Source organism: Macaca thibetana, chromosome 1, assembly GCF_024542745.1.
Source record: "Macaca thibetana thibetana isolate TM-01 chromosome 1, ASM2454274v1, whole genome shotgun sequence".
Lineage (NCBI taxonomy): Eukaryota > Metazoa > Chordata > Mammalia > Primates > Cercopithecidae > Macaca > Macaca thibetana.
In genome coordinates, this window is record NC_065578.1 from 84411908 (window position 1) to 84425323 (window position 13416).

The 13416-nt window shown below is 40.8% G+C and overlaps 1 protein-coding gene across 2 annotated transcripts in view; it reads left to right on the plus strand.

The window, feature by feature from the left end:
- The window catches only part of DNAI3 (dynein axonemal intermediate chain 3), a 142369-nt gene extending 129250 nt beyond the window's left edge, over positions 1–13119 (plus strand). For both annotated transcript variants that reach the window (XM_050805769.1, XM_050805768.1), the window contains exons 19-23: positions 3816–3946; positions 6253–6457; positions 8422–8513; positions 9988–10110; positions 12821–13119. In XM_050805769.1, coding sequence (XP_050661726.1) covers positions 3816–3946; positions 6253–6457; positions 8422–8513; positions 9988–10110; positions 12821–12964 — 695 coding nt within the window. In that variant the 3' untranslated portion in view covers positions 12965–13119. The remainder of the gene's footprint in view (positions 1–3815; positions 3947–6252; positions 6458–8421; positions 8514–9987; positions 10111–12820) is intronic.
- Positions 13120–13416: the final 297 nt, after the last annotated feature.

Sequence of the window (13416 nt, forward strand, 5' to 3'; positions counted from 1 at the left end):
CTCCTTTGAGGCTACGACAGGTTGTGTCTTTATGTCTGCTGCTCCCAGGACCTGGGCCTCTGAAAAGCTGAGCAGAAGCATGTGGGTCACATTCAGGTGTGAGAAGGAATTGCAGTCAGGAATACAGGCACCCCAATAAGCAAAGCTCCCTATCTCTAGCAAGCTCAGAGCCTTGGGGTTCACTACAATTATAACTACTCATTTTAAAGCTTTGAATTTTGTCATAGCATTAAAACATATTTTAATGCATTTCACAGTTTGGGATAACCATAAGCAAAGGAAGAGGTAGCTCCTGGGACTGCTAGGCAGACAAAGGCTGGCAAGAAGGCTTCAGAACACCGTGAGGGAGCAGTGTGGTAGAGCAGCTGGATTCTTTGCAGAAGGGTATCTGGTCAATCATGTGAGTGGAAGTGTGAGTAACTGACAGGGGCCAGAGGTCAGAGCCACAGCCTATAGGGGACAGTTATTAGAGCTCAGGTCTTCACCTGTAACCTCCTGGCCTCACTCCTACTGAGTGTGGTACCAGAAATCAGAGTCTGTCATAAGATCTGAGAAGACTATCAGCCATGCCTTCAGGGTAGCCATTTAATCTTGCAGCCAAAATACTCCCACTTTCTTCCCTGACTGGAACCTCAAATGTGTGTTGTTGACAACAGTAGGGCATTGAGAGAGGATTAGATGGATCCTAGGGAGGGCCAAGTGCACACACAACAGAGACTGATTTTCCACTTTCCATTCAATCCCAATTTCATGATTTAAAGCTGAACTCAAAATTAGATATTGGATATAATGAATTACATTCAACTTCTTTTATGCTTACTCATGTATCTATTTATTCAACAATTAATGAGTGTACATTGTACACATACTGCAAGCTAGGCATTATAGAACATGACAGCAGTCTTACCGTGCCCCTGGGACACAAGCTGAGGACCTGATGCCATGACTTGGTTGTGCACAGGGGACACTGATTCCTTCTGGCCTCAGAGATTTTCTTGGGGCACCACTTCATCCTACAGCCAACTTCTAAACTGCTTTGGAGGGGGCCCATGACAAACAGGTTTTTAAGAAGAAACTTCTAAGAGACAGATTACCTTAACTGAGACGTGTGTGATAAGGAAGCCCAAACAAACTTTCCAGATGTTCTAAGTGACAAGCCAAGATAAATGCAGGCTGAATGATGGCAGTTGACATAATCATGTCATATACTGTTCTCACAAATCGGCACATGTCATGTGCTAGGCACTTTCTATGGATAACCTGTGTAGTCCTCACAGCAGCCCTGTGGGTAGCTACTGTAGGTGGCATTACCAGAATTTGAACACAGCTAGTTTGCTCTATGTTGCCTCTAGCATTAGATAATGGCTTTGAAAAATAGCTTTTTCGTTTTTTAATAATAACCTGGCTTGGAGGCTCTGGCAGTCCATTTAATAATTTAAGGACAGCTCCATTCATTGCTGAATGACACTAAGGTCTTTCAAAGGACAAAAGAAAGAAAAAGTTTTTATGGGCTGAGAGCATCTAACGTTATTTTAAAGTGCAGACATTAACGATTGTCAACATCGCTATCATTGGTAATTATTTCAGTTCTTAGAGGGCTCTGCTCCCTGGAGTGAGGTGGTGTCTAAGGAAGCCTCACTAACGCAGAGGGCAAACCCAGGCTCTGAGAAACAGAAGCAGCAGCAAGAAGAAAGCTGCTGGTTTCCAAGGGTCTTGAGCCTTACCAGGAATCTTCTAGATCACTTCAAGATGGCCTCAGAAGTATGTCTTCTGTGCTCTCTTCAAGCAAGGGGTTTGGTTGGAGGAAAATTAGCCTTTTTTTTTAATCCAGAAAAGCTACAATTTTTATTTATTTTTACTTAAAAAAAATTTTAACTGTGGTAAAATAAACATAAGCATAAAACTTACCATCTCAACCAATTTCGAAAGTATGGTTCAGTGGTGTTAAGTACATTAACGTTGCTATGCACTCAATCTCCAGAATTCTTTTCTTCTTGCAAAATGGAAACTCCATACCTATTAAATACTAACTCCTCATTTGTCCCTGGTCCCCCAGCCCTTGGCAAACACCATTCTACTTTCCGTTTCTGTGAATTTGACTACCCTAGAATCATGTAGTATTTGTCTTCTTGTGACTGGCTTATTTCATTTAGCATAATGTCCTCAAGCTTTATCCATGTTGTAGAATGGATCAGAATTTCCTTCTCTTTCAAGGTTGAATACTATTCCATCGTATGCATATACTATATTTTGTTTATCCATTCATCCCTCAAGGGACACTTGGATTCCTTCCACATTTTGGCTATTGCTAATAATGCTACTGTGAACTTGAGTGGAAAAATACCTGTTTGAAACCCTACTTTACAAGCTTCTTACAAGATTTAGTACATCTTTTTCTGCTTAATGTGCCATGAGTGTTCTGCAGGAAAAACCCCATCTCTCACATAGCAATTAATATGACAAAATTCAGAAAACATTAGTATAAAGTGGCTGGACATTGTGGTGTGGCCTTGACAGCCATATGTTTTTATGGTCATGCCTGGGGCATAGGGTTGTGGGTAACAAGAAATTAGGAGGATTCAGTTCTGCAGCCAACTCTCAGGGAGAGGAAATCCAAGCAGAATCCTCCTGTTATCTGAGTAAAGAGACCAGAGAAGCAGGAAGACCCTGGGACCTGGGGCAGAGGCTAAAGTGAACTCTTGATCTTAACGTTTGAACCTGTAAGGCTTCCCACTTGCAACAAATGGAAGGGCTGTGGCTCTTGTCAGAAACGTGGCTGTTATTCTCAGCATTTCATCTCTGTCTTCCTATTCATGCTGTCTCCAAGTCCTGTCAATTCTAGCTCACAAATATTTCTTGATTATCCCTTCTTCTCCCTTGCATCTTAGTCCACACCACCATCCTCTCTCACCAGAACTGCCACTGCAGCCTCCTCTGCTTTTACCTGACTCTAATCCATTCTCCCCACAACAGCCAGAGGCTCTTTCAGAAATGTCATTCAAATTGTCTCACTTGGAGACCTAAAGGACTCATTACAACACTTAGAGTGTAATCTGAATTCCTGTCTTACAAGGCCCAGCATGGCCTGGACCCTCCTGGTCCCCGTTTGTTTCATGTCTCACTCTAAGATGACCAGATTGCAGTCGGGGTGCCTTCCTCAAGTGTATAAAAGCACTAAACACTTCTCTCCTCAGGACTTTGGTGTATGTTGTTTCCACTGTCTGGAACGTTCCTTCACACCAAAATCTTCCCATGTTCAACTGCTATTCAGGCCTACATGACGCATCTTCACAGAAGCCTTTTCTGACCCTTCAGTCTAAATTACAAATCCCCTTGTTATTCTTACTTGTAATATTTTTTCCTTCACAACACTTCTCACAATTTTTACATTGTATACTTTCAGATGTGTGTATTGAAATTCTATCTTTCCCACTGGACTGCAAGCTCCTTGGGGGCAAAATCATGTTTATTTACTAACTGTTGTCTACCCAGCCAGCTACAGTACCTGCTATTACATATAGGCAATCTATAAATATTTATTGACTAATTGAGTGAATTAATGAATGAGTAAATGAATAACACAAAGTATTCATTTGAGCTTGAAAACTGGCCTTGATGGGATGTTCCCTGGACATTCCATAATAACAGAAGGAGCCATCCCCTGACAGATCTATTCATCCCAGCTGGTCTCTGGTTCTCCACTCCCAGACCCCATTCATGGGGCCCTGTCTGTCCATTGGAGGTCTGTCCATTCTTCACTGCAGGAATGCAAATAGTGTTATTAAAGATGAGATGGCCTTCTTTCACTCCAACAGCAAAGAAGCCAGTGAACCTCCACACCATTCATGACGGAATTGTCCACACTATTCAGAGATCACCTTTCTACGATGACATTATTCTCACGGTTGGGGGTTGGAACGTGGCCATATGGAAAGAAAGTGTTATGGTAAGTTGCCTGCAAAATGGAGGTGTGGGTGTGTGATCCTTTGTTATTGAGAAAGACAAGAGCAACTGTTATGTTCTGACATAATAGTGCCTTTGGGACACTTTTTGGAGAAATTAGAACAGATGGCGGGGACACCAGCTTGTCAGCAGAGCCACTGTAATCCTTTTGAAAACACAATCATTTGTTTTTCCTTCCTGAGGGGAGAAAACAGTTTATAAGTTCCTTGTTCTCTGAAACTTAACAGTCTTGGAATATCTACTGTGGGCAGTTGACTTCTCTGGCATTTTTGGGGGGGTGGGGGCCAGGGTCTCACTTTGTGGCCCAGGCTGGAATGCAGTGGCGTGATCTCTGTTCACTGCAGCCTCGACTTCCCAGGCTCAGGTGACTCTCCCATCTTAGCCTCCTGAGTAGCTGGGACCACAGGTGCACGCCACCAAGCCCAGCTATTTTTTTGCGTTTTTTATAGAAACAGGGATTTCACCATGTTGCCCAAGCTGGTCTCAAACTTCTGGGCTCAAGTGATTCACCTGCCTCGGCCTCCCAAAGTGCTGGGATTACAGGTGTGAGCCACCACACCTAGACTTGACTTGCATTTTTTCCTCCCTGGAAAATACAAGATGCGATGCCTAATTCTGATTGAAGTGCAAGGAGAAACACTGGGTTTGTCATCTTTCCCTCTGCACCAGGAATATGTTAGCAGGTTCAGAAAGTGGGAGTGAGTAAGCTGAGGGTATGTCAGCAGGCAGAGCCTCGCCTGTCCAGGGACAAACAGTGGTTAAAGGGAGGCAGCAAGAGTGTGCTCAGGATTAGGAGAGGGGCTGGATCTAGGCAGATAGGAGCTAAACTGCCAAAACCTAGAATGATTGATAAAATCCGGTGAAGCAAGGGTGTGGGGAAATCAGTACTTTTGGTGGGATTGTAAGTTGACATGTCTCTTTGGTGAGCCATTTGAGATTATCAAAGCCTGAAACTATATATATATGTTTATATGCATATAATTTCATTATATCCATATTATATATGTATATGTGCATATATGTATACCAACTTTGACATATATGTGTGTATGTATATAGGCATATAATGTGGATATATATACACACATATATATGTTTCAAAGTTGGTATACATATATATGTAGAAGTAGAACTGTTAGGTTAAATATATATACATATTAAATAAATATACATATATATTTAACCTAACAGTTCTACTTCTAAAACTCTAACATATAAAAATACTCAAAAACTGTATATTTATCATTGAAAAGGATTTAGAAACTACTTAAATGGCCATCAACGGAAGAACTTCTGCTTTATGCCAATGTACTTCTGTATGTTTGATTTTTTTTTTTCTACAATTAGTAAGTTTTGTAGTTAAAGAAAAAGGAAATTCAGGCATGATTGTCCAAAGACTATGCCAGGTCAGGAGTTTGGTTATAGAAACTCAAGTTGCTGGGAGAAGTAGACAAGAAGAACAAGTTTGAAATGTCACCTCCACAGAGTCCATGAATCTGTGACATTGTTTCTTCACAGGAAAGTCTCTTATGTATATATTGGAGGGTGGGAGACAGCTCCATGATTTAGTGTAGTCCCTGCAGATATAAGTAGGCAAAGGAGCACCCCTGGTCAGTAGATGAAGCCTGAAGTGGGTAGAAAGCACATTCTGTTCTTACTTTTGAAAACCTCCCAAAGAAGACAGATTACCCCATGGTAGAGAAAAGAGAGGATGATTGCATGATGCTTAGATGGTCTAAAATCTCTTCCTAGTGTATTTATAGGCTATCAACTGCTTCCATCTGAAGTCACTTTATATGAGAATTTGCTAATTCTGCTGTCGATTTTCAACATGCAGTACACAGCTGGAACTGGCAGACTTTTCATTTGTTTTACTCTCTACTGTTTACTGAGCTGTTTCCATGGGAAGCAGATATCTGACAGCAAAATAAAGGCATAAGCAGAATGTCCTTATAATCTTTACTTGTCTAATGTCCACCAATTTCCACAGAAATAGTCGTAAGGTTAGAAGCAGTAGTGGGTTTAGAAGCGGGACTATTAGAAACTTCAACAACTTAATTGGAATGTTTAAACTTTTCTGAAAAGCAACTAAAAATGGCTTATGAAAACAGGGAAGAAAAGCTGGTGTTATATAAAAACCCTACAACAAAGAGAAGTAAGACTTCCTGTGGGCATAATTTTGTTGTTATATGATCATAGCTAGCTTGAGTTGTGCTTAACGAACATCATAGTGAATTTCCCTCAGATAATAACAAAATCTTCTTTGTCTTTTTAAAAATTTGTTTAAAGACTGGACCTCTCCTTCAGTCATGCTGTGCACCAAAAAGGTACACCTCAGGCCACTGGTCCCTGACTCGGCCCGGAGTTTTCTATATCGGCCGAGAAGATGGATATATTGATATCTGGGACCTTCTGGAGAAAACCCATGAACCGGCCCAGTCTCAAAACATTTGCATAACTATGATCACCTGCATCAAACCCTGGATCTTTTCTCGTATGTTAATTCTAACTAAATAAACTAAGTCATTTTTGGGTAACTCGGGAACATCTTGACATTCATCTGAAAAGCCTCCAATGCTTATTTCTTAGTTTTTTGTTTTTCTTCTTGCTCATCCCTTCTTATCCCTTCCCTTCTCTTCCTTTCCTTTTCGTTCTCCTCTCTTCCCTTTCCTTCCCATCTTTCCTCTTCCTTCTCCTTCTCTCTTGCTCTCAAACCTTGGACACAACCTGAGCTCTTCTCACTGTTGCCTCATCAAGAATGATTTCTGAGACATGTGTCAGGCAGAGGCTGGTTTTGAACCACACAATGGAAAACATCCTTCTCCTCTTCTCCGGGTCAGACAGGGTGAGCCCTAGGTCTTTGTGATCTTTTGCTGTTTTTTCTTCCCAGATGGAATAAATTTTGTTTCTTTAATTTTCATTACAAATCATATTTTTAATATTATATCACTTTTGTGGTTCTCCCCTGGCTAACATCAAGCAATTCTCTTCATAAGATAAAATTATTATCTGGGGTTATATATGTATGTATTAAGCTTTAACCTTTGAACCAACTGTGAGGAAAAAGTACTATATAACAAAACAAGCATAAATTCAAGGATGTGTCTATAGAAATGTGATGTATGTCTTTTGTCTCCATTTTTTTTTCTGTTTCACCCAAGTAGTAATTTCTATGTAAATCCAGTATGTTTGCCTCTTTTTATTTTATTTTAATTTTTTGCAATGACATCTTGCTGTGTTGCCTGGGCTGAAGTTCAGTGGTGTGATCAATCCTCCTGCCTCAGCCTCCCAAAATTCTCGGATTATAGGGGTGAATCACTGTAACCCACCTGCCTTTTTTAAAAGAAGTTTTCCATTGTTTGCAAAGGTATACAGCATGAAATTCTCTTGCCATCCATTTCTCAGAAATGTTAGATTTGGAAACTCAGTCTTCAGCATCTTGAGTGTCACATTCAGACTACTGCTTAGCCATATGTACCACCCAAGTATCTTTTCCCACTTTGGTGTAAAACATTGCTTTGTACACCTACAGGGATTATGAATCCAGGATTTTGCAATTTGAAGCAGACTTACTAAAAAGGAAAAGAACACACACACAGTGAGGTAGAAAATTAAAATTCTCAGGCCGGGCATGGTGGCTCACACCTCTAATCCCAGCACTTTGGGAGGCTGAGTGAGGTGGGAAGATCACTGAGTCCAGGAGTTCAAGGCCAGCCTGAGCAACATGGCAAGACCCTGTCTCTACAAAAAATATAAAACAAACATTAGCCGGGCATGGTGCTATGAGCCTGTAGTCCCAGCTACCCAGGAAGCTGAGGTGGGATGATTGATTAAGCCTAGGAGGTTGGGCCACAGGGGGAGACCCTGTCTCCAAAAAAAAAAAAAAAAAAAAAAGGTAGAAGAAGGAAGAAGGAGAAGAAGAAGATTAAAAATCTCAAACACTTTGCATATTATACCCATTTTAAATGTTCAAAGGAAACTACTTGTTTTTACAATAAGACCTGTGGTTCTGGCTACATCTTTGAAATTCTTCCGGATAATGGTACCCTTTAGCCCTTTCTGTGTTCGGTGAAAATGAACTTCATGACTTTTCTTTGAAAATCTTTCTATGTGTTCTCCTTGCTTTCTTCTCAAGTATGCCCAGTGGGTCCAGTCACAGAGATAGTCAACTTCAGCCAGGAGCCATATTCCTTATACAGTCACCAGAAATACAAGTTTTGAGGTAGCAGGGGGGGGCCAACAAAGGCTCAGTCTTAGCTTTCATTTCATCAGCTGGAAAAAATGACTTGTACATGTTTACATGGTCCAGCCATGAACATCTGATGAAAATGCCAAGATCATTGGAATCACAGTAGGTCCTCTGGGAGAACACAAAACAAAAACATATTTCATGTTTAACTGCTTAAGATGGTTTTCTGTTTGCTGATTTTTTCCTCCCATTTATTTTAAATCTTTCAGCTAAACAGCAATTTATAGCCATAGCTGATTATTATGGAACACTGCATATATTAGAAATTCCTTGGACATTAAGTCGCCCTTCCGCCAATGAGGTTAGTAACATGACTTTGAGAATTAATGTGACCAGATATTGCCGAGATGTGTCTTTTAAAAAATGTTAGAAATGACAGCATTGGCCGCGCGCGGTGGCTCAAGCCTGTAATCCCAGCACTTTGGGAGGCCGAAACGGGCGGATCACGAGGTCAGGAGATTGAGACCATCCTGGCTAACACGGTGAAACCCCGTCTCTACTAAAAAAAATACAAAAAACTAGCCGGGCGAGGTGGCGGGCGCCTGTAGTCCCAGCTACTCGGGAGGCTGAGGCAGGAGAATGGCGTAAACCCGGGAGGCGGAGCTTGCAGTGAGCTGAGATCCGGCCACTGCACTCCAGCCTGGGCAACAGAGCGAGGCTCCGTCTCAAAAAAAAAAAAAAAAAATGACAGCATTTTTCCTCTGTAAGGGAACAAAAGACTCATACAGTAAATAAGAGGATGTATTTCTGTTGTATGAGTTAATAGTTTGAAGCTTTAAAAAAAGCCCCAAACATGACATCAGAAGGAAACCAAGTAAATGAAGTCCAGACTCTGAGAGAATAATGACTTGGGGATTCATAATCAGAAAATGTCACTTTTCCTATTGTAACCGAAGTGTGGGATGCGGATTTCAGTTTCAGTGATACCCTTCCCTGAGGGGCCAGTTGACATGTTCATGCATCTCTCCATCACCCATCCCCACCGGTTCCCAACCCAAGTTGGAATATAGCAGGCAGCACAGCTGAACTGGCAGTGTTCTACACCCCCCACCCTGTACCCACCACCCAAGTGTTTCAAACAATGTTAACAATGAGGCTTTAAAAAGATCAATGAATAGAAATATATAAATGTATATACAATGAACATTAAACTTACAGATTTCAGCCTGCTGCAAGTCCAAACATCGGCCTAGTTACCGGCAGGCAAAAGGCTGTCTCTCCCCTGGTTGCCTTCCCCGAGGTCTCTGCTGACTTTCCTGCTTCTATTCTATGCCAACACGTGAAGCCCTCCAGGGACCAGGAGCTCAGCTCTGCTTCCAGTCCCTCTAGGATCTACATTGAGATCCTCATCTGGGTTTTCTAAGTTTGATTGATGATATGAAACTTCCCTCAGATTTAGAAGGAAGAAGGAAGAAATGGGGGGAAAAGCAACCCCTGAATTGCAGCTCTCTCCTTCCAGCCCTACTTTGGAAACCTCCAAGTCACAGAGCCCTAAACGTTAGCACAGTAGCCCCTGAATTGTGCCAGCTCCTCAGGTAGTAGACCTGTGAGTACAATTTCCAAATTATATTCACCTAAGAGATTTAAAGTATCACAAAATAGATATCTACATAATAATTAGGTAGATGATCATTAGATAATGATCAAGTAGATTAGGGAGGTAAATTAGGTAGGTTGTCTACCTAATTACAAGCAGCAGAAATTCTAACAGAGCCTTGTAAAGGTCATGGGGGCTTCCTGCATGTCACCCTCTCACAGGCATCTGTTTCTAACAGATGACAAGTATTAACCACTACTTTGAAAGAGAAGTCAAGCATCTGGAATATGTAGAACAGCGCAAAAAAATTCGTGAGCAAGAAAAGAAAGAAATGGAACAAGAAATGGCGAAGAAAAAAGTTGTAAGTTAAATTTCAGAAATGAAAGATGTTTTCCTTGAACACCAGTGGAAATATATTTGTTTGGCTTAATCCACAGTTTCCGTAGAAAAGTTATACTTTTTCACATTCTTCTCTTGTTCTCATGAGAGTCAAGTGCATTACTTTGATTTCCTACCTCACTGCCAGTTAGACAACTAGTGAGATTCTGTCCAATTTAAGTTTCTGAAATTTTCTATAATTTCAAAGTCCTTTAGTACAGGTACATCAATGCAAAATTCGAATGCTTTCATTATAGAATTTTAATATCTGGTGAATAATGCATTAAAGAAGGTGGTGCAAAAGGAGTTGAATATGGAATCAAGACACGTGGGCTCAAATCCCAACTCTGCCACTTACTAGCTGTGAGATTTAGAGCAAGGCTGTCACCTTTGCTGAGCTTCAGGTCTCTTATCTTGAAAATGGGAATACTAGTAACTAAGATTACTGTAAGGCTGTCAGTTAAAGAATGTGACAAATAGACTTTCAGTAAATAGAGCTATTATAATAATAATAAATAGATAGATAGATAGATAGATAGATAGATAGATAGATAGATAGATAGATAGATAGATATGAGGGGGTGGAGAGAGAGGTGAATTTTACTGTATATAATATGCTGAAGCTATGAAACTTGAAATAGAGGAGATTGGTACAGGGTACATCCATCCTAAACTCTGTCAAAAAAGAACCTAAGCTCTAAAGCACCCTGTGCCCCTCTTTCTCAGCTTCTCCCTGTTTGATAGGAAATCTGTGACTCTGCTGGTCTTCCCTTGCCCACTGGATTTTGGGCTTTTAAACATTCTGTGAATTAGGCTTTTCTGTCTTTCTCACTTGAGATCACCTCAGTCTCAATTTCTGTTTCCCTCTTGCTCTTTCTCTCCTTTGCTCTTTTGTTACCAACATTTCATCATTGATCCCATCTGTAGGTTCCGTATAGCCAAATACATACATCCTCAAACGCAGTTACTCACATGAGGCCCTCAGTCTCAAAAGCATTAGCATGTGGTGCCGGGCACAGTGGCTCACGCCTGTAATCCCAGCACTTTGGGAGGCTGAGGTGGGTGGATCACCTGAGGTCAGGAGTTCGAGACCAGCCTGGCCCACATGGAGAAACCCTGTCTCTACTAAAAATACAAAATAAGCCTGGCATGGTGGCGCATATCTGTAATCCCAGCTACTCGGGAGGCTGAGGCAGGAGAGTCTCTTGAACCGGGAGGCGAGGTTGCAGTAAGCCGAGATTTTGCCATTACACTCCATCCTGGGCAACAAGAGCGAAACTCTGTCTCAAAAGAAAAGAAAAGAAAAGCATTAGCATGTGGAAATATTGTAATGTGCTGCATTAGCAAATAGATTACCATTATCACTTATTGATAGATACTAATTAGTGCAATAAAAGCAGAGGATCTCATTTCAAAAACATGTTTGGAGACAAAGTGTAAAAGAATGCCAATTTATTAACCTTTCTTTCCATTCCACTGCTACAAATTGATCTTAGTTTTGTTCTTTTGCACACTTAACAAATGTTAGTTTGTTGAGATTCTATTATTGGAGATAATCTGCCACCCTTCCCCTTCTCCAGCAATTATCCATGACTATTATGAGTGTTTAAATACCATAGCAACAGCTCCTAATTATCTACATCAATGGGAGCAAGTAGAATTGTGGATAATCCAAAAATAATTTGCATGTGAAATACTTTTTAAACACCTGAATATTATAATAATAATCCCTTAAATTGTATTATACTTTTCAATTTCCAAAACATTCCCAACTTCTTGTTAACTTCATTTCCATTTGATATGGTGCCCTCTTTTAAGTAAAGCCACCACTTCTCAAATTTTCGCTGGAACTATTAATAGATTGTAGATATGTGAATGAATTTGAAAAGGTTCCTCTGTTACATTTAGAACAAGAAAAAAGTCACTAAGTAAAAACAACTAATGTTAGTCAGAAATGTCTCCTTCTAAGCAATGGCTGATAAAGGGGAAAATGGAAACAGTAACAACCTCAGAAGATTGCAATGGGGATTAAATGAGTTAAAATATTTACAGCACTTAGCCAATGACTGGCACATAGAAAGTGTTCGCATGTTCATCCAGCAAGGCTGGCCTGTATGAGTGCTCAGCAGGTGCCAGGATGAGGCTGTACAGTTCAACACAGATTTCAGGAAAATCATACATCCATCTCTTTGTAAACATATAATCTGGATACAGCTCCCTCCTCAAAGGATAATAATAATCACTGCTCTAATCGCATATGAAATGGGAATTTTCCTAACTGGAATTTCAGCTGGAGACTCAGCCTGGGAAGAGTAGTCATTGCCGTGTGATCCACAAGCTATGCCCTTCATATGGGGCTCAGAAGAGGGGGATCTCAAAAGAATTCTGCAACCTCTAGGCTATTAGTCACCCTCCAGTCTACATAAGGGAAACAAGGGAAGAAGGCTGGAAAAAGGGATTTGTTTTTGAGAGAGAGAGAGAGTGGTTGGGGACCATGTTTCCCTCCACTCCCTCCTTTCCCAGCACATCTGACTGCCTCCTACCCACCTGCCCTCCTGCCTTCCTGCCCTCCATCCAATCCTTTCCAGAAAACAGCAGCCAGGTCAACTATTCACAAACAGCCCCTTCTCATCCTTTGGTATTTTTAGATATCAGTGTTTTATAGGGATGTCTTGTTTTTCTTCCCCCCCTAGAAAATATATCAGAAGTCAAAAGAACAAATGGAGGCTGAATTAAAAATGGACTATGAGAGTTATCTGGAACTGGAAAAGACCGTTCTTATCAACCTTGGCCTAATCAAAGTCACAGAGAAGGGGTCATACTTGGATGTGATGTAAAAAAGCTTCCTGAAGGGGTGTTTTGGGGACTTTTTCTCTCTATTTGTTTTTTTATGTCAGGTGAACTGGCAAGCTGAACATATATATATGTGTGTGTGTGTGTGTGTGTGTGTGTGTGTATAGAGAGAGAGAGGCTTATTTATATACTTTTATTTCCCTGCTATTAAAATTTTTGAATTTTAACAATGAGATCTATTTCAGTTTTTGTACCAAATATGTGCCGAATTTTGTACTGAATATGAAAGTGTTCTTTTTTTAATGAATGTTTTCAATAACAAAATTTTTATTTTCCTATAATAATAGAGAACTTTAGATGTCCCCTCCATCCCAATCCTTGCCATCCACGCAGAGGTCCTCATCCCAGGCAGAAGGGGAAATCAAACTGCTCCTACTTATCAGCTTGCTTTTGGCCACCTTTCCAAAACAAGTGCTTCCCCTGGGTCACTGCACAA